At 42.9% G+C, this 22,229-nt stretch overlaps 1 protein-coding gene across 1 annotated transcript in view; it reads left to right on the forward strand.

The window, feature by feature from the left end:
- Window positions 1-2,155: 2,155 nt before the first annotated feature.
- LOC126416957 (glutamic acid-rich protein-like) overlaps window positions 2,156-22,229 on the forward strand; it is a 111,545-nt gene continuing 91,471 nt past the window's right edge. The window contains exon 1 of the mRNA XM_050084838.1: window positions 2,156-2,280. Within this exon, the coding sequence (XP_049940795.1) occupies window positions 2,156-2,280 (125 nt within the window). The remainder of the gene's footprint in view (window positions 2,281-22,229) is intronic.

Below are 22,229 nucleotides of genomic sequence, written 5' to 3' on the forward strand. Positions count from 1 at the left end.
AAAATGACCTGATCACTTCAGAATGCATTGTGGTAATAACTGAAGAATACATTCAGACTGGAAGTAAAACACAAGAGAGAGGAGCGGAAGTTTTATCGGCGTATACGTTTATGTGCGATGGGGAACTGACTTGCTCCGAAGAAGACGACGATCGAGGGGAATGTGAATAAGAGGACGGTGACTCTTTGTGTAACGTAAATATTCAAAGTGCAAACAAAAAGAAAAATAAGCTTCCCTCCAGGAAATTGATCCCACTACCCTCGAATTACCGTTTTGTACACCTTCCGCTGTGCCAAATGCTGCCTGGAAACAACGCTATTATAAACGATTCATTTCCCGCAGGTTCCGTACCTCAATCGGCAAAAACGGAAACCTTTTACGGCCACTTTAATGTCCGTTTTTTCGTCTGTCTGCCTATCTGGCTGTTAAAAACCGTTTATCTCAGGAACATATAGACGTCCCAAGTTGAAACTTTTATGCCTTTCGCCACCTACTAAAGTTTACGGTCTCTTGGCGGTGCAAAAACAATGGATATTTCTAGATGAATGAAGTCGAAAGGTGCAGCCATTTACAGGGTGACACTTACTGAACTGTGTGGAATAAAATCGTCATAGCTTCTCAACGGTTTGAGTTAGGAGGTCCAAACTGCACGGTTGGCCGTAGGCAAGATGGGAATTAATACACGCATGCACGCTTTGTGTTAGCAACGAAGCCCACTTTTATTTGGATGAATACGTCAATAAGCAAAATTAGCACATTTGGGGGGACTGAGAATCCGCATTTCGTGTTCGAGAAGTCTCTTCACCCTCACCGGGTGACTGTGTGTTGAGCAATGCCCAGTCACGGAATAATCGGTGCGATATTCCTTCATGGCACGGTGACTACCGAATTGTACGTAAAGGTTTTGGAAAATGATTTCATCCCTGTGACCTTGATTTCGTGAAGATGTGATTCATGGGAGATGTAACTCGACCCTATCAAGCAGGAGAGTGTTTGATGTCCTGCAGGAGTACTTTTAGCACCGCATTCTGGCTACTGGGTACCAAAAAGCCACTGTCATGGACCTCGATTGACCGCTATATTTTCCGGATCTGAACACTTACGACTCCTTTTTGGGCCGGCAGCGGTGGTCTAGCGGTTCTAGGCGCGCAGTCCGGAGCCGCGCGACTGCTACGGTCGCAGGTTCGAATCCTGCCTCGGGCATGGATGTGTGTGATGCCATTAGGTTAGTTAGGTTTAAGTAGTTTTAAGTTCTAGGGGACTGATGACCACAGATGTTAAGTCCCATAGTGCTCAGAGCCATTTGAACCATTTTTTTCCTTTTTGTGGGGCTATATTGAAAACGTAGTGTACACCAATAGCCGAAAAACCATTGCTGATCTGAAAACAGCGTTCAGGAGGCCACCGACAGCATTGATTTTCCGACGCTTCACAGGAGCTTGCAGAATTTCGTTATTCCTCTGTGCCACATGATCGCCAAGGATTCCAGGCATATCGAACGCGTCATAACCTAAAACCGAATATCTGTAGTGACGTTTGCATGTTGAATGAAGAGTGTGCACTCTGTAGTTTGTAATTATTTTACGTTTTTTTAATTCAGTTAAGTAATTGCCACACTGCATGTCACATATTTTGGTACTCGGAAACTCACTCTTCAACACCTGTAGGAGACTTCCCCTCGACCTGGAATCGTGAAATTTGGCAAGGAGCGAGGTTTTACAGTGTAAGTAAAGGAAAAAAAGCAGAAAATTGTTAATTTGTAATTATATCACACAAAAAATACTTCATTTCTCACTTGTTGTCCGATATTTTACTTATAACTGAAACATTCTCAGAAGTCTTGGACTTCCCAGGAACGGTATCTTGCCAGTATCAGTACCGATAACAGACATAATACCTCGAGAACCTCGACTGCCGCGGTGGATGAAAAGTCTATATACGTAATTAAGTTTGTATGAACCCTCAGAGTGCGAGTCCTACTTGCTCCTACTCTATTTTTCTTATTTTTTTCTAAACCTTTTGCCATTAGGAGCTTCTGTCACTTTCATTTCTGGCCACCGCTCTATGTACCAATAACGTGGACGAAAGCGGTGATGAAGAGTAGGTACGTTACCCTTGTGAGACAGTCTGTGAATTCCGCGCCGGAAAAGCCGCCATGCGGACAGAGTGCGTGCTCACTACACTGTCGCCTCAGACAGCCCCGCCGCCCGCCTCCACAGCTGACCGACGTCTCGTCCAGGCCTCGGCCGCTACTGCTATAACACTGTATTCTCCCCCAGGGTGCGCCTTTCAAAATTGTTTCCGGCAGTGGTCTTCGACAACTGCGTCGTCGCTATCGCCGCCTCTCTCTCTCTCTCTCTCTCTCTGTCTCTCTCTCTCCCCGCCCCCCATCTCTCTCTCGCTCTCTCTCTCTCTCGCTCTGGAACGACGCGTCCAAATCCCCTGTCTTACAGTTCCACAGTTTCCAGCAACTCCACAGCATCACATGTCTTACACGAGTACACGGCTTCTACTTACAGGTTGGCGCAAAATAAGTGTTACGAAGTTTTTGTCTATTGCGACATAATATGCAGCTACAGAGTCTTGCCCTCATATTTGTGCTATTGCAGGCAACCTGAAATTAAATACTGAAGTTTTACAAAGTGTTTCCCTTCAGCAGCAATGAATGTATAGATCCTTGAACTGAATTCCGTAATGACTTTCTGATTATCATTACTTTATAATGCGCAAATTTCTCTGGAAACTGCAGTACCAACATCATGGAGTGCATCTTTGAAGGCTCTGTCCTTCTAATAATACCACATGAAATAATAACCCGAGCTGAGATAGGCACTATAACGGTGACATTTTAAACCAAACACAGTGAATGCCATGGTGTCGAGAACAATGATCTGACCCCTGGACATCTACCGAGAGAAATCGATGACGTCCGCAGTATGACTTGAACGTTCTCCGTCTTGCACGAACAGTAGCTTCGAAGAATTGCTTCGCATCGTGCCGCAATGGCCTTGCCGCAGTACACCGGTTCCCATCAGATCACCGAAGTTAAGCACTGTCGAGCATGGCCGGCACTTGGATGGGTGACCATGCGCTGTTGCCATTTTTCGGGGTGCACTCAGCCTCGTGATGTTGAGGAGCTACTCGACCGAATAGTAGCGGCTCTGGTCAAAGAAGACCCGGAGAGCAGTGTGCTGGCCATACGCACCTCCTATCTGCATTCTCAGCGGAGGATGAAACGACTGTCGGATGGCCCGGTGGGCCACTTGTGGCCTTCAGACGGGGTGCGTCGCATCGTGCAGCCGTTATAAATTCGTGCTCCAATACCTTGCTTTATTGGTCAGCTGTAATATGGCTCGCAGTAAAAACGGGCGCCAAACAGTGACTTTTTACTGACGAGGTTGAGCAGGAGCTAGAAAGTGTGGATTCTTCGCAGCCTGGCAGTGCGAGTTCTGTTTGTTGATGTACCTACGGAGATGAAAGTGTGGCTCATCAGTAATACAGGTCTGATCCGTGTCGACAGATCCATTTTAAGAGTCCTCAACCATCTCATTTCAAAACTACTATGTCAGCATCACATCCCTGTTCTTCAGTGGTTGGCACCGTTGACATAGTTTCTTTTTCATTAACCTCTGGATAGACCGTCATGACATCCTGAGTTGCTGTGCTGCATGTTTTGTTGATGTCGTGGACTCCTCACTGAATAAAGTTCGCACTCGCTCATTCCCTAGAGCTACAATTGAGACTGGTCGTCCTGACTGGCCCTTTCTGGAACCATGTAGATACTTTGTGTTTTGGAAACAATTCAGCAATCTGTTAAACAACGGGGTTAACATTACACAAACGTCTGTATCAGAGGTTGCTTAACTGTTGGCATTACAATTTTACTTCAGCTCTGTACTGTAATCTCATCGAGAAATGGGCATTCTGGGGGTTCTGTCCTTGGCCGAAATGTTCTGTTGAATATGCGTCCCACCAATACGATTACCGTGAAATGCCTTCGCCGTACCAATGTTAGAGCTTTCATTCCGGAATGTGAACTGAGACATCGGTGAGTGAGCTATAGAATTTGCAGGGATACAACACAGCAATATCACAAGGAAAGTCATTCACGGCATACAATTAAACCACAGCATACACATACTTTCAAACACTTATTTTCTGTCACCCCGTTTAATATCGTCTTAGCTGAAGAATAATTTTGTATCTTTAAGTTACACCAATAACAACTAAATATACTGAGGCAATGCATAAACTGACACGAAAGCCACTGGAAGCTAACTTCTTTAATATTTATCCTATCGACTCGAGCTATCTTCAGGATTTACGACTAACATGTGTAATAGGTTTTTGTAGCATGCACTGTATTCCATTACTATGAAATACCTCGAGAAAACCGAACTATTAACACATAAGCAGCGCGTATGAAGAAAATATTGTAATTGTGAAATAAGTGTCACGTTATTCACACGACGCTCTGAGTGTTGTCTTCAATACAATCTTCAGAGTGTCTCAGATTGCTTACATACTTCCAGATTTCCATGAGTCTTTTGTCATAGTTCCATAAAAGGTTTCTAACTAAATTGCTTGTTTCCGAATTATCGTAACAGTTTTGTGGCTGGATTTGCGATTTCCTGTCATAGAGAGCACAGTTCGTAGTAACTGATATGAAGTTATCTAGAGAAAACGAAGTGACATATGGGGATTCCAAAGGGAGCGTTACAGGCTCTCTGCTGATCTTAATTTATGTAAATGATTTAGAACAGGATCTTTGCAGCCCTCTTAGATTGTTTAAAGGTCATAATGTAGTTTACCAGCTAGTAAATTGATCAGAGCGTGAGAGCGAATTGAAAATTCATTTAGACAAATGTCTGCATGGTGCGAAAAGTGAATATTGGTTCTAAATAATAAAATTTGTAAGGTCTTTCGCATACCCAATAAATCACACAAATTTTTGTATTAATAAATAAAAAATATTGATTTAAAAATCTGTTATTACGCACACCGCAATTTTCATTACACAATTAAAGCCTGACCTGTACAGTGCGTTTAAAATTAGTTGCGACTTTCGACGTTTCTCTCACCTGTGGGAACATGACGCCGTTGGCCAGGTGACACAAATGGCGAGCCGGCTTTCCGTACGACACCACGAGCAGTTTGCATGGTACAGCGCCCCTGTTGCCACGCCGTGGATAAAAAGTACCACGTGGCGTCGCGCTTTAGAGGCACCTACGTCAATTAGCTCTCGTAGTAATTAATAATAACGGTATAGCACGTCTGAACACTAGATTCGCAATAAAAGCGCTTGTACTACAACACGGTCATTGGCTGAGAATATAATATTCTGCTGCAAACTGTTCCTCCGAATTCGTCAAAGAAATGGACGGTGCGCAGTATCACTCGGTAGTAATGGATAAAGCTCCAACGGTACAGTGAGGGAAAGCTGCTATTTTTCTCTAGGTGCAAAGAAATGTTCGATTGGACAAATTGAACCTAGCTTGTCTAAGGGGAAGTTAATGGAACTTATTGTACTGTAGAAGCAAAACACTCCACCCTACCAGGTCGACGAACAGGCTAAAGCTAAAGGGCATAGTTTAATCAGGCTTCCTCCGTACCATCCATATTTAAATCCAACTGAGAATATATGGGCCTAGGTGATAAGTAATGTGTCAAAAACAAGAAATTTACACTCATTGGGGTTGAAATGCTGACAAAAGAAGTCATTGCAAATGTTACATCACAGGATTGGTCTCAAGTTGTCAGCCATAATAAGAATGTGTTTTAGGAGACAGGGATTCATGAAGGAATGTGTCGAGTATTGAGTAATACGTCACTTCTCTCGTTGCTGTGCAAGCAACTACTTCTTTAGCGAAAAGACAGCAGAATATACAGATATACATCTCACTAAGTTTCTACTGCAGTTGAAATAGCGACAGAATCATAAAACAGCGTATTATTAAACTAGCAGCAGGGGAGGGGGGAGACATATCCTTAGTTATGAGAAAGCCCGTTCTCAGTAAAAAAATTAATGTGCATCTTCTTAATTTACATTGTTGCAAAACCCACAGCAGTTTTTGTTTCACAGGCTACTGATGGTCCTTGAACATTACATTATATCATTTAAAAACTTCTGTAGTTGCTTGAATACCGTGGTAGATACGGAAGTTTCGCGTATTAAGCACATGGCAAAAGGCTCTGCCTATTGCGTTCTATCATTTGCCAGAATTTTGTTTGGATATCTCAGACCGTTAACGAGTTACGAGGACTTGATGAATATTTCATTCTGGCTTTTTCAGTGGCATGCGTGTTCGTGACAGAAACCTTTACACATATTCCACTTTTTAAACATTGTAGATAATTAACGATATCCTTCGAGGTTTAATAAATAACTCATTATGTTACCTAAATTTTGTATGCAACTACACATGACCTATCACATCACACGAAAATTCGTAGCGATTCATATTTTTCACGACAAACTTTAAGAATTTCTCGCTGTAGTTAAGCTAATATCACAAAACCTATGACCGTTACCGAAGTAATAGGTAAGTAGAATGAGATTTTCACTCTGCAGCGGAGAGTGCCCTGGTATGAAACTTCCTGGCAGATTAAAACTGTGTGCCGGACCGAGACTCCAACTAGGGACCTTTGCCTTTCTCGGGCAAGTGCTCTACCAACTGAGCTATCCAATCACGACTCACGCCCCGTCCTCACAGTTTTACTTCTGCCAGTACCTCGTCTCCTACCTTCCAAACTTTACAGAAGCCCTCCTGCGAACCGTGCAGAACTAGTACTCATGAAAGAAAGGATATTGCGGAGACTGGCTTAGCCACAGCCTGGGGGATGTTTCCAGAATGAGATTTTCACTCTGCAGCGGAGTGTGCGCTGATGTGAAACTTGCTGGCAGATTAAAACTCTGTGCCGGACCGAGACTCGAACTCGGGAACTTTGCCTTTCGTGGGCAAGTGCTCTACCAACTGATCATGAAGCTGACGAATGAAGCTATAAGTTGTGCGAGACTCACAGTTTATTACCTTAGTGTTTCTCTAAAATCTATTGACAAAGATTGCAGTCGGGCTAGCTTGCGCGGCTGACGGGTTACGCGCCCAGCAGGCCTGGCATTATCTTCGAATGCTGACGCGTTCAGCGCACGCTGGCAGCTACGCTTTCCTTCACTTGATCGGTACTGAACTGAAAAATCGCAACTAATTTCAAAGGCACTATAGTTTCCGTTGCTTACTACAATCATCTCCAGATGTGTAAACAAGCAGAGAAAAAGCAGGCTAAGAAACTTTTTACAGTACAGTAGGAGACACACTACGAGACAACGAGCAGGAAGTTAGGACGTGTACTGCAGAGACATGGATTGACACCAGTGTTCCACCCCGGCCCAAAATATGAGATATGCTTCGCCCTCTTAAAGACGACATAGCTCTTCGTGTGCACTGTGTGTATGGTGGCCTTGCGAGTTCAGCAGCATCTATGTAGGTCAGACAATTCATAGCGTCGTACCGAGCACGAGAGACATCTTTAAAAAAAGGGAGTTTTGACAAGTGGGCCGCAGCTGAGCATTGCGTGGTAAAGGGACACAAAATACTGTTTGAGAAACGAGAGTCTTGGCTTGTACGTGAACGTACTGGGATACCGTTATAAAATGAATTGACAACAACAATTTTAACAGAGAGAAGAGCCATACAGTGTGTAGTGCGTGGCGGCGGGCTCTGGGTGTCGAAAGGAAACCACCGCGAATGCTTAACGCTTGCAGGAAGGCGAGAGCGGCAGTTCCAAAGGTGTCGCCGGACTCTTGCGCCACCGGTCACCCGGTCCCGCGGCGGGCCGGAGTTGCTACGAGCTGCCCACCCCACCTTCCTCGCTCGCATCGTTTCGGCCCTCTCTGATTGGTGCCAGCCGCCACAATCGTGGTTATAAAAGCAGAACATATGCTAGGCCATGACCCATACAACGGTGGCGGAGATAACCATACAAACCTTGAGAATTTTATTGGAATTGGTGCGGTTTGAAAAACTAGAAGATTTGATTCTGATAATCCTCTTGTTATCAGGTGTAAACTGTGAGTATTATTGGTCGAATATCCAGACGTGTCGAATTCCTCCGGACTGATGATAAAATCTTCTCTGGTTGACAGCCGAGTCAATGTGCTGTTTTTCAGTAACGTTTCAGCAAGTTTCTTATTTGCCATCTTCAGGCGAAGATACCAAGTAAGAAACTTGCTGAAACGTTACTGGAAAACAGCATATTGACGCGGCTGTCAACCCGAGAAGATTTTATCATCCAGATTCGCCGAGAAAGCCTGCATTCTCATATTCCTCCGCACTATATCTCATTACTTTATATGGATCGCAGTCCTTCATCCAGTAGATGAAAGTGTCTGTATCCATATAAAGTAACTTTGTGTCAGTGAATTTGGTCTTCAGAAAGGCATAGAGAAATCGGTGCACATGGACTTAGGAAATGTCCGATATACACATACAAACATTAACAGCTCTCATGAATTCCATCGAAAACTTATCCCTCTCCAGGACGACTAAACCTTGGCTGAAGAATGTGGCCAGTTTAAAATTTGACCAAGTGACATAATAATGCCGCCATAACTCCTCTCCCAGCAGTAAAACTTCATGAATTTCGTGGTGTTTTCTAAATTTGTCGACATTTTTCTTGAAAATAGCATTATTCATCAATTTAAAAAAAAAAATTCTAATCACGTGTCACAAGGGCACTCCGTTCCGTTTTAACGTCAATATACTTCCCCAACCAGCGACTTCACTTGAAAGACATACCATGGGTGACGCTAGTCAGAACCATTCCAAATTGATACGTTGCTGGAGGTATCTGCAGTGCACAATGCATCTCTGTTTTCCCCCCAGCGCCGTCATTAGTTTGAGGGTCCAGCCCTTTCATCGGACGAGGTGCTCCACACGTAGCGGCAAATTGCTGTGGGTATCATGCAAACTAGCAGGATATGCCAAGTCTACCTCCACACCATATCCTCTACCAGACCACCTGCCACACACTTGAAATCACGTAATCGAAAACTGTCCTCCTCAGACAGCCATCGAAACTTCCCAACTGCCAGATTATGTTGCGTAGCACAAACTAAAACTTTGTCAACACGAAGATATGTGATGTAACTTTCATACTCATATGCTTTGAACTGTCCGCCCATTCCCGACTTGTTTACCTTGGCGTGTCTGTGCACACATTGCAAAAGTCCACCGTGCATGCTCCATTCGAAAAAGAGCACCATGTAGAGACTGATAAAAAATTCAGTGTCTACATGTAGTATAATGTGGAATTCAAAGTGTATGTAGTCATGCATACTATTTAGAGCTTCTCGAAAATATCTGCAAGTAGTCGTACGTCCATGTCCATACATAGCTTTGCATATTCCCTTGAAACATAGACGCTGAATTCCTGCTATACTATTTAAAACTTCTCGAAAATATCTCCAAGTAGTCGTACATCTGTGGTGTCACCGCCAGACACCACACTTGCTAGGTGGTAGCCTTTAAATCGGCCGCGGTCCGGTAGTATACGTCGGACCCGCGTGTCGCCACTATCAGTGATTGCAGACCCAGCGTCGCCACACGGCAGGTCTAGAAAGACTTCCTAGCACTAGCCCCAGTTGCACAGCCGACTTTGCTAGCGATGGTTCACTGACAAATTACGCTCTCATTTGCCGAGACGATAGTTAGCATAGCCTTCAGCTACGTCATTTGCTACGACCTAGCAAGGCGCCATTATCATTTGCTATTTATCTTGTGATGCATCTACCGTCAGATCGATGTTCACCAATTATGGATTAAAGTTAAGTATTCCAGTAGCTACGTACTTTTTTTACTAGACTCAACTCCTTTAACTGTTCCAGACCTCACGCCAGCCTGCGTGAGCTTAAACGCGTGCCTTTCAGCTTCCTCTCATAGTGGCTTGGCTGTCTTGCCAAGTCACAACAACATCCACGCCCATATATAGCTTTGCATAGACACTGATTTCCTGCTAAACATTCACCAGGTGCTCATACTCTGAATTCGTTATGACATTGCCTGTAAGGTTTCTGGTGAATGTGGGTATGTCAGGCAATGTGACTTCGTTGAGTCTCTTTGATATCAAGGTATTCGTAAGGAAAGACAACGTTCTTCGTCATGAATGGAACTTAGCATAATCGGCAAATGCAGCTTTAGAGAGTTTCGTGTCCTCCTAACGCATTTCTAAAGCAGCGCTTGCATAAATGTAATTAGGTCCAGGAACTGTGATATAATGTTTGGGGTCATTCGTTTGGAGAAAGAGATGAGTGTCTTAACGTTCTCAGGCAGGACATGATCTGATCTTTGTGCAAACCAAAATCACCTAAGTACACAGTTATGAAACCGTCATCATAACTGCTCAGATTGTGGAAGGAGGTGGGTATAAGTCAGGGCATGTAGTTTTTTAAGCTGTATGCAGTGTATGCTGTGCTGAAGAACTTCCCCGTTCGATGACAGTGATTTCTACGTGACTTTTTCGCTTTTCTAACGGCAGCCCACAAGTATGACTTTCAAGTACGGCATTTGACAGTTTTCTCATATAAGGCATCATTCCCCTGTGAGGTGATCACGGAGATGTTGTGATCAACATACCACGCAAGTTGTTCTACCTCATTGAGCAGCCACCTCTCAGAATTATCCCTGACAAATGATCTCAAACAATTTTTACCTGAGTCATACCACCGTACAACTCCATATACCACTACATATGGTGCATACTGCTCTGTAAAGGTTGCATATTTGTCAGTGCGGTCTCCCTTTGGTAGGCTTTGTTAGTAGTGGGCATCATGCATGACGTCAAAGGTATCAACATCCATGATACCCACTACTAACAAATTCTACCCTTGCGTAACGTGTCGCAGGCAGCAAGAGACCCGCTACTGCTCTTATTACCCGACCTTGCTATCGCGGAGATTTTCTTCCCTTGGCTCTTGCCTTGGCACATTTTTTCCTCTGCCTTTCAAACCGCTACCCTTCGTTCGACTTTCGACCCAATCTATCTCCAGATCAGAGAGTATTAATGGTTAACCTTAACCAGACGTAAACAAACATCGCAGTACTCACATCCTGCGACACCTCACTTTAGTGAAAACTAACCATTATGCAGAGATGGCAGTAGACCTTCTTAGTTCGCCATCATACCGGTGTGGGCGTGGAGCTTCGTGTGGGAAAAAAAAGAAAGAAAGAGCATTACAGAGTGCAATAGGAATGAGTAGACATTTAAAGTCAGTCAGTGATGCTGTGAAGGGGCAACGCTCCTCGTGCTAGTATTTATTAAACTTGAAAAATTCCTTGTTGTCGATTGTCATTTCCACATGTACGGGTTCTTACGTGTAACAATCAGTCAAATGCTTATCTAGGCCCTCTCTCGTAATACAAGTGTTGATGTGTCTAGACCAATAATGACATTTACGTCTGTCTTTTCTCTTTTTGGTGAAAAGATGGCAACATATATTCTCTACCCACTTGTATCAGAAAAGTGTATAAAGTTATTCCAAAAGTTTATAAAAAAAATATGGATAAGCGCTATAATTTGAATGCAAAGGGGACTTACTATCAGTTGCCTAAAAACTAATATCTGCTTTGTGTAATAAAACACAGAAATTTCAAAAGCTAGCACTTGTGTTTCATAGTGATGAGGTTATTTCCAAGTATGACTCTGTTATAAGCATTTACCGGTCGATGTAAACTGCTATGTTAATGGCACATCTTCCATTAAACTGCGCTGTGAAGGTACTAAATGAAAGTTCGATTAAAAATCTCTTTCTTGTAAAATAAGTCTTATTATTTTCTTCTGCATAAATTTTATGGCTGGTTTAGCGGAACCAGTTGGCAACGATGATGTTTGGTTTGTTGGGCGCTCAACTGCGCGTTCATCAGCGCCCGGACACATTCCCAATCTGTACACAGTGCTGTCTAGCTACTTTCACGAATGATGATGGAATGATGAGGACAACACAAACACCCATTCCCCGGGCAGGGAAATCCACAACTCACCAGGGAATCGAACTCGGGACTCCGTGATCCAGAGGGAGCAACGTTAGCCGCTAGTCCACGAGCTGCGGACTTGGTAATGAGGGCTACTTGAGGGCTACTCCCTTTTTCTATTATCAAGTACCCTCTTGGTTGTGCTAAACCAGCAGCACATCCTTAAGCATTTTGAATTTGATGCAAATCATGCTGCAAGAGAGACAGCAGGCCGTGTATCCATGTTATTACTGAAGCGGACGAAAAGGAGGAGGTGGCCTGCACTGATCTGCTCTCTCAAGTAGCCCCGACCGAGTGCAGTGCCAGTGTGCAGAAGATATATAACAAAGTATATTGATACCATATATGACTGTTATTTACTATAGTATTGTACTATCAAAGTAGAAAGTGAGTATTTTGTTGACGCAGAGCGATGTTAACTACACATTTTGACGCATGCTTGCCATTTATGTGCTGTAATGTTAGTTACAAGTCCTAATTTCTTCTTATTTAGTAACGTTATTTGCTGTAATATGAGAGTAGCACTAGTGTATTTTTTGGTGTGTTTTGATGTTAAGTTCCATATTTACAACCATGTTCCTCAAATAATCGGCAAACAGCATTGAGGATGTGTTACCATGCTGGACATTGCAGATGTTTCATGCTGTTCCCCAGTGGAGGTACGGACTAAGAATGACAGCCTCAGCGTGGTGGAGGCACTAGGGAGGATGGGGGTGGCGGTGGTGGGAGGACCAATGCGAGCACACGGCAACAGTGTTGGTAGGAGAAGGTGCACACTGGTGCAGTGTGGGAGGAGAGGCATTAGTTGTGGGCCATAAGTTGCAGTCTTCATTATGATAGTTTTCTTTATTTTGTAATTTTTACCGGCTTCTGGGCCATGCCTATTTAGCCTTCTCAACAGTAATGTCAATTATGACGATACCAAAGTAAGGATTAACAAGCAGTCCCCAAACGGAGAAAATCTCCCACCTAGCATGAAATGAACCTGGGACGTTTCGCTTAGCAATCCGCCCCGCTAACTACATAGCTACCGAGGTGGACATGACAGTTGCCACTTCACGCCGAAAGTATTTGAATTCCCGAGTAAACATGAACACAAGTAGACTACTCGACAGCTATCTTGGCCATAAATTATAGTAACTGCCATGATAGTTACACATCACCTCCTAAATGAACAAAAGAAGGACCCAAGTGAAAGCTTTGTTTATATAAGTGGAACTAGGGAAACTGGCCAGTTTGGTTCCATAAGAGAACAATGCTCCACACTTAGCTTGTACTGGAGCTGCAACCCCATTCATAGGGAGAAACGAACATAAAAATAAAATAAGGGGAACTAGTATTCACGCAGAAATATTTCAGTATATTTAAGTGTTTGTTGTTCCTGCACGCCGTTGGAGAGAGGAACTGTAGAGAAATAGTGTGAAGGTGGTTCTATGATACCTATGAACCCCCTGTTTTAAAGGTGAAGTACATCTGACCTCTAGCAGCGGCCACAGTATACTGTGTGTATCTCGTTTGTGGTTACACAGTTCGGAGTACTTCAGGCTTTCTTGAGGCGTCTTTAATTTATATTTTGTGTGTCGTAAGTAATTACTACGAGTCACCTTTCGGCCTGAGCAAGAGAGTCATGTATGCCTTCAGTCGGTAGTGATTGGCAAATAAGGGTTGAGTCGTCTCGTCTGCTCAGCCATAGAATCACGGAACAATGGAATCTGTGCGCTGCTAATCTGCTATCTGAAGTCAGTAATCTCAACGACAATCAAAGCGGAACACAACGAATAACGTGGATTGTTCTTCACGTGTCTATAGTCAGTGCAGCGTATTTCTCTACGAAATTAATTCACAATGTAGATTGAGTCTGATAAAGGTTACAATTTCTATGATTCTACGGGTTGTGGGCATTCAACGCTCTCTATAACAATGAGAGAAATAATCACGAATCATTAGCTATTTTGAAGCTCTCGTTTCACACGCCGAACGGCTAAATGAAGCAGCAACATACGCCTACAGAGGGAGCATCAAGATGGTATACTGTGCAGCACAGTGAAACACGGCGTTCTGCATGAGAAATAACAACTGTTCGCAGAGTTTCCCAAGCACTTAACATTGGTTTTTCTAATCATTTTTCTCTGAAAAGATATACAAAAAAATACTGTAAAACAGTTTTATGAATGTTATGGCCCTTTTATTAGCTAGCCTTTGTATTTCACTGTACACAGATTTCATTGGTAGTAAAAAAAAGGTCAAGCAGTACTCACTCAAAGCGGGAAAGCGAACCTGGAGGTGAAGCTCGTCCATTATATATGGCGCCAAAACGGGGAATTTCACAACGAGCAGCATATCGACCGTGGTAGGTACAATCAGATGCCGCAGATTTTTGCTTCATGGAGAGAAATGTGACTGATGAGATGCATAAGGGCTTTCTGGCTAACAAACGCAATTTCCGAGTCACCATATTTGCAGTTTTGACTCCTCTTGCTGGTGTTTCCATATTATAGCTTTAATACTCTGAATATGATCTCTAGAAGAAAGAGCCGCTTGTGGTAAAATGTAGGTAGCGAAGTATTGTTGGTTAAAAATTTTCGTGTTTGGAGTTTGGATGTTGTTTCAAGACACCAGCGCATTAGAAGTTTTTTGTATAATTTATCATAATTAAATGTCAGTTAACGACATCTCGATCGATTAAGTTTTGACAACATCGTAAAATCAAATGGACAAACATTACGTCTTTGAAAATGAGTGTTATGCATATGGGCTCGGGCTAAGAACGAAGCGGCTGCTGGCTAGGATCTCCCTTCCGCGATTAATTTTTTAGTAGTTTGTATATTTTCTTCCGTAATCCCTGACTTCCTTCTACATTCAATAGAAGCAAATTCTGGAATATTCGGTGTTATATATAAGCGTGTATATTATATATACCTTCAGGGCTGTCTTTGTTCCATTTTTGAACATCCTATGCAACATCGACCATTTAACTGCAAGATTTCTGTCTGCGTCACTGGCTGACTACCTCACTATTCGGTACAGTGTATGCTACAGGCGCAACGAAATGACCATCATCTTGATAAAGGAGCAAATATTCGCTTAAATATTCACTGTGAAAGAGGGGAATTGTTAGTTCAGTATGGATACATTAATTAGCACAGTAAACAACGCGAAGCCGAGACGCTTTCTTGCGCATGTGAAAAAGTAAAATGCGTTAGGCCGGAGTTAATGACTCCAATGGTATGCCAAAGCAATTCTTTAAATACGCCTGACAATTCTTTGTTAATTCCACCCACTTCGCTATTTTCTCCACTTATCTTCAACGTTCACTAACGAAAATGACGTAACTATTTCAAAGGCGTCCATTATTGTTAAACAATCTTTGTTGTTTGCACGGCATATACAGTCGAAAATTGCAGCTGGAGGGGCAGTGCTAGCAAATTACCATGAGGAGGACGGTCTGTATGATATACCAACTCGTAACTGAGTGTGCAACAACTACATTGGAAACCCCGTTAGAGTGTGTGCATTTTATAATGCCGATTACCATTACAACAAATAGAGTTTAGCAGCAGATCTTTTCTACTTTCCAAAAAAAAAAAAAAAAAAAAAAAAACATTCGTCGCAGCAGAGCACTTCGCAAAAAACAGCATTGCTGATAAATGCCTGTAGTATTTCGAGATACACTACCGGTCAGAAGTTTTCGATCCCTGACAATGAAAGCTATATATTGTATTTCAGAGTTCAAACGCAACATACAAACTAAATTCACCAACAAAATAAATATTTTCTAAGGATGTGATGAAGTACAGTTCGATATGGTTTAGATTTTATCCTCTTCAAAGTACCAACCCTGTGCCCTCAGTACAATTACACAAACTCCTGTCATTCTGGAGATAAGATTTTGTAGTGTTTTTGCAGATACTGTAGTCGGACAATTCTGTAAATTATTCCACAGACCTTCAACGTTAGATGACCTCATTTATCTATCCTCCCTGTCAAGTCCAGCCCATAAGACTGCAATGGAATTTAAGGCAGTAGACTTGCTTGGCCAAATCATATTCTTCTGTTCCCCACATTTTTCTTTTCTACTGACAAACCCTCTGCACATTTTAGATGCGTGTCTCGGATAGTTGTCCTGCTCCAGAACAAATCCAAGACATGTAAGTGTCTTGCCAGATGGAACTGCGTTGTTGATGAGTATCCTTTTGTTATTTCTCCTTCTCTAATTTTCTATTAATTCTCATTACACCATTGTCTTTATCAACCTCAAAACATCCTCAAACGTTGGCCAACCTTCCGCAATTGCCGCCAAATATTACTCCCCATACGTTCTCCACGAAGTCGACGATGGCTTCTAAAATACTTTACATTTAGATTCATCCGTGAAAACCACTGCCTTCGCTGTGCCCGTTGTAATAGTTCCACCTTATTTTGTTCACGTAATAACCTTTTTTGGCCGCTATACACCATTTTACAACTCGTTCACGGTGACGGCGTTGCACTGTTGGGACAGAGATTGGAGTTGCTCGTATAGTACTTATTTTCTCGAATGTTTCAGGTGCAGTACGCGTTCTCTGGTGATTAGTTTGGGCACATATGAATTCATTTTCCCTGTATGATGTTACTCGGTGTCTTCCAGACACACTTACATTGACACTAGTTTACTTGAACCGCTACAACGTGTATATCACTGTAGACGGGGCTATGACAACTTTTGTTGCTGTTGTCTTTCTAGAGTAGCGTTCCTGATGCAGGGCTAAAATTACAGCACGTTTTTGAATTCCAGTCTTCTGAACCGTCTCATTAGGAGATAATACGTTATGAAACTCATTAGGTACACAAGCACACTCCCAGATTCACCCACTGTACTGTACATTAACGCGAACTGAAGGAATGAGGCCTATTAGAACGGAACCAGCTTAGGTTAAGGTACGCCAGTGTTGTGGCGGATGCTCATCAGTGCCCCTCTAGGTGAACAACCAGTCAAATACACGGTACTGGCGCTTCCAACTTTACATGACTATACTTGTTTTATTATCTGAATTGGGGATGTAATAAAATATTTATAATGAATTCCCTGTTTTAATTAAAAATCCATAGTTGTGATAGGTAATCTGAAACTTTTGATCGGTAGTGTACATAATGACGAATCCAAAACTACAGTTAATGGCAGGGATTGTTGCGTGTTCCTGTGGCCAAGCACATGTTGCAAAGAATCTGATTTCACTTCCCAGGGAGACTTTCCATACAAGCGCCAACGAACTATGGGTGACGCTTTAAATTAGTTGCAGAAACTCAAAATGTAAACATTGCGCTTTTACTGGACTGTAGAAGGTTGTTCCAAGATATTCAGACGTGAGCTCTTGTCATGAAAACTAGTCTAATTTTAGCGGACACAAAAAATAGGCATGTACTCCCCCGTAGAAGTTAACATTTATGTGGATCAAGGGAGACGCTAACATTATATTTAATGAAGTAGAGGATGAGTTAGGGAGGATCGCTGATAAAAATGGCACTTTAAAATATGCCATCTCACCTACAGATTGCCTTATACAGAAGAGAAAGACTCCAGTGGGCACTCGAATATGTCATCAAGGAGCAGTAATTGGTAACATTATGGATAAACTTAGCCAAACATGCCCTTTAAGCCCTACTTCCTGGTTCCAAAAATTCAAGGCAAATAAAAGTTTGTAAGTTCGATAATTGGCATTACATTTAGCCATGAGTGATTCCTCAGCCGTCTACATCGAATACAGTTCGACATGATATTCATCGTGAATGTGCTCTTATCTTTATTCATCTCTGTAATACACATATCTCTGATTGGAGACGGAAATAATGCTGTAAGCATTACACGTCAGTTAATGCACGGTGCATAATACGGTGCCGATAGCCGGGAACCTGTGACTGGGATAGTATGGCAGTGGAGTGGGAGTCCAGCTGCCAGACGAAAATCGTCGTGCGCTTCCAGCACGCCCTCGAGTCGAGGTAAGAGCGGAGACAGCATATAGCAGAATACTCAGTAGTCACATAGCCTCTGCACGACAATTGAGTTGTACGCTTTACTGTTCTAGCAAACGTATATTAAGTAAATTCTGAAAGTATTGTGAGGTTCATTCACAGTCTGGATAGTGACGATTTAAACAAAGTCGTGTAATGATAAAATATTTAACCGCGGGCAGCGCTTTCTATTGTTTGTTTGTATTGCTATAATCTTTGAATTTTCCATGGTAGCACCAATCCGCGATAGCGCAATCTATGGACACTTTCTTGTACTATATTCTCTGATTGTTCGCATACGAAATCAAATCAAGGTTTGATGTGGAAACGGATACAGATATACGTTTGAGCAATTTCAATAAGAAACGAATCATTGAAAGAAAGCTATTAATGCTGTTCAGTACGGCAACTGATGAGGGAGGTAAAGACAAAGATACGGATTATGAGAACTTTCAAACGCGACTGAAAGAGGTGTTAGACCGTTCGAGAGCCCGAGATGAAACAATTCAGGATCTGGTTTCTAACACGGTTATATAAAGAACTGCGAAGAATAAGTCGACATCGCTAACATGGCAGTTTTGAATGGAACATGAACGATAGCAGATACTGCATCCTAATCGGTTGCAAACGTGACACTTACACCATCTTCAATCGCGACACCAGCAGCTGTAGTTTTGACACACACCGTTAAACTCCCAGCCATCATCTTAAAGCTACTTTCAGGAGAAATATTAATTTATTTCTCAACCTGAACAGCATAGGGCATCAGGCCCTGTCATGCATCGGACCAAAGTTTCACATATGAAGCACATTTTTGCGTCACATTTTCCAAAAAACCGAAGTTTTAATATGATAAATAGTATTAAAATGGTTATAGTATCAATACAAATAATGCGAATATGTAATACTGACTATGAAGTGAGAGGTTAATAATGGCAGTAATTCTACTACCGCTGCTACCGCCACTAATAACGCTAATAACAACAGAAAAACGCTAATCATGACACCGATGACAATACTGATAGTGGCAGATGCAAAAAGAATGTGTAGGTGTACAAAATAGATGTTTTACGATACAGCGAGTTCTGGGGAAAGGAAATTTAAGTATGTTTGGCGCTAACGAGTGCGCTTAGGGACAGTCGTAGCCATTATTTATGCTTCAGTAGATATGTCACTAGCTCTAGTCTGAAGTTGTAAATGTTATTCAGTTATCTACTATAGTGCAGAAGGTTATGCCAGAGTCGAGTTATTGCTTCTGAGAAGGACTTCGTCAAAGTGGCTCAACCATGGAGTGGTGTAGAAAGGAATTTTCTCTGATGGGATTGGGTTTATCTGCCATATTGTTGAGACAAGAATGTTAAGGTTCAGGAGAAATATGAAGGACAGTATACGTTGCTAAGATAATAGAGAATCCAAAGGGTGTGGAAAATATCTGCACCAGTCTGCACACAGTTGGTATAGGTATGTATATGATGGTGAAATATGATCGAAGACTCAGACACGACAGAAACGGCGAACACAGACATTCATAACCAGGTAAAGGTACCGTGAGTTTTCCTGAGAAAGATCTTGTAGGGTAACTTCAGTGTAATCAATGATTGGAAATATGCAGTATGTGGCTGTAGAAATTTCTTTTTCTGGTCAACAGGAAAAAACTTTTTATGATATATTTTTGTAGTACATGGATAGAAGGTGATGCCGTTTTGTACATAGCAGCTACGTGCTCAGATCGATTTCCGTTTTCATCTGTTATTTCTTCTACAACATACGCTGAGGTGGAGAAATTGATATTTGTCCCGTTTAAGACTGAAGGCGTTATTGATTCCCTACAATTCGGCCTAATGAGGCTAGAACAACCAGTCAGTACCACTGGGATTGTGGGTAGGTTGCCTTTTATCCCGACAGACTGTCCCCATTTTGATAGTGCCCAAAGGTCGGTATTGACATTCGCGATAGCTGTTTTCAGGCCTATTGGGTATTTTCAGCATGTCAAGACTGATCACACATCATTGGCTACAATGAAAAGATTATAGGAACTAATACAGAACAACGGAACCTGTCTAAAACTGCCTGCCTCCTTTGAGTCTTTATGGTACCCAACATCACACATTGCTGGCGATGCGACAGATATGAGCGATACCATTACAATGCACTTGGCGAAAAATTTAGTCTGCTACGTTCGGCAAGTAAAATGTCGGCAATGTCAAATGCTTTGCTGAAGTCAAAACAGCACATGATAGTTGCCTCTTGTGCATCCATGACAACCTTCAGGTCATACTTTGTTATCTTTGTTAAGGCAGATGCTGTGCATCGATTTGTATGGAAGCATGATTGTTATTCCTCTAGTAGGTTGACTGTAGTTAGGTACTTTGTTAGCTGGCCGCATAATGTTTATTCTAGGACCTTCGGCGCCACAAGAAGAATGCCAATAGGTCCATAGTCACAGGGTACTACTGCAGTGTACATTTTATGTAGTTCCTTAACTGGTGCTTGTTTTCAAGATCAGTGAAGACACTTGTGGTTAAAGAGTGGTCTTACACTATTGAACATCAAAATTGTTACACCACGAAGATGACGTGCTACAGACGCAAAATTTAACCGACAGGAAGGTGATGCTGTGATATGCAAATGATTATCTTTTCAGAGTGTTCACACTAGGTTGGCGCCGGTGGCTACACCTACAACGTGCTGACATGAGGAAAGTTTCCAATCTATTTCTCATACACAAACAGCAGTTGAACGGCGTTACCTGGTAAAACGTTGTTGTGATGCCTCGTGTAAGGAGGAGGAAAGCGTACCATCACGTTTCCGATTTTGATAATGGTCGCATTGTAGCCTATCGCGATTGCGGTTTATCGTATCGCGACATTGCTGGCCGCCTTGGTCGAGATCCAATGACTGTTAGCAGAATATGGAATCGGTGGGTTCAGGAGGGTAATACGGAACGCCGAGCTGGATCCCAACAGCCTCGTATCACTAGCACTCGAGATGATAGGCATCTTATCCGCATGGCTGTAACGGATCGTGCAGACACGTCGCGATCCCTGAGTCAACAGATGGGGACGTTTGCAAAACATCAACCATCTGCACGAACAGTACGACGACGTTTGCAGCAGCATGGACTATCAGCTCGTAGACCATGCCTGCGGTTACCCTTGACGCTGTATCGCAGATAGGAGTGCCTGCGTTGGTGTACTGAACGACGAACCTGGGTGCACGAATGGCAAAACGACATTGTTTCGGATGCATCCAGGTTCTGTTTATAGCATCATGATGGTCGAATCAGTGTCTGGCGACATCACGGTGAACGCACGTTGGAAGCGTGTATTCGTCATCGCCATACTGGCGTATCACCCGGTGTGACGGTATGGGGTGCCATTGGCTGCACGTCTCGGTCACCTCTTGTTAGCATTTACGGCACTTTGAGCAGTGGACGTTGCATTTCAAATGTATTACGACCCGTTTCTCTACCCTTCATTCGATCTCTGCTAAACCCTAGTTTTCGGCAGGATAATGCACGACCGCATGTTGCAGGTCCTGTACGGGCCTTTCTGGATACAGAAAATGTTAGACTGCTGCTCTGGCCAGCACATTCTCCAGATCTCTCACCAATGGAAAACGTCTGGTCAATGGTGGCCGAGCAAATGGCTCGTCACAATGCGCCAGTATTGATGAACTGTGGTATCGTGTTGAAGCTGCATGGGCAGCTGTACCTGTACACGCCATCCAAGCTCTGTTTGGCTCAATGCTCAAGCGTATCAAGGCCGTTATTACGGCCAGAGGTGTTTGTTCTGGGTATTGATTTCTCAGGATCGATGCACACAAATTGCGTGAAAATGTAATCACATGTCAGTTCTAGTATATCTGTCCAATGAATACCCGTTTATCATCTGCATTTCTTCTTGGTGTACCAATTTGGTCAGTTATGTAGATACCTCCACCTGCATCTACACCCATACTCCGCAAAGAACCGTATGCTGCATGGCGGAAGGTATTTTGTCCACTACTTGTCATGTCTCCTCCCAATCATCTCGCAGATAGAGCGAGGGGAAAGCAACTGCCTAAAAGCCCCCGTACGAACTCTAATTTCTCGTATCTTATCTTCAGGGTCCCTACGCGAATTGTACGTTGGCGGCAGCAGACTCGTTCTGCAGTCATCCCGAAAAGTCGGTTCACTAAACTTGTGCAGTGGTACCTTGAGGAAAGACCATCGTG

The sequence above is a fragment of the Schistocerca serialis genome, chromosome 8 (genome assembly GCF_023864345.2).
Source record: "Schistocerca serialis cubense isolate TAMUIC-IGC-003099 chromosome 8, iqSchSeri2.2, whole genome shotgun sequence".
Classification (NCBI taxonomy): Eukaryota; Metazoa; Arthropoda; class Insecta; order Orthoptera; family Acrididae; genus Schistocerca; species Schistocerca serialis.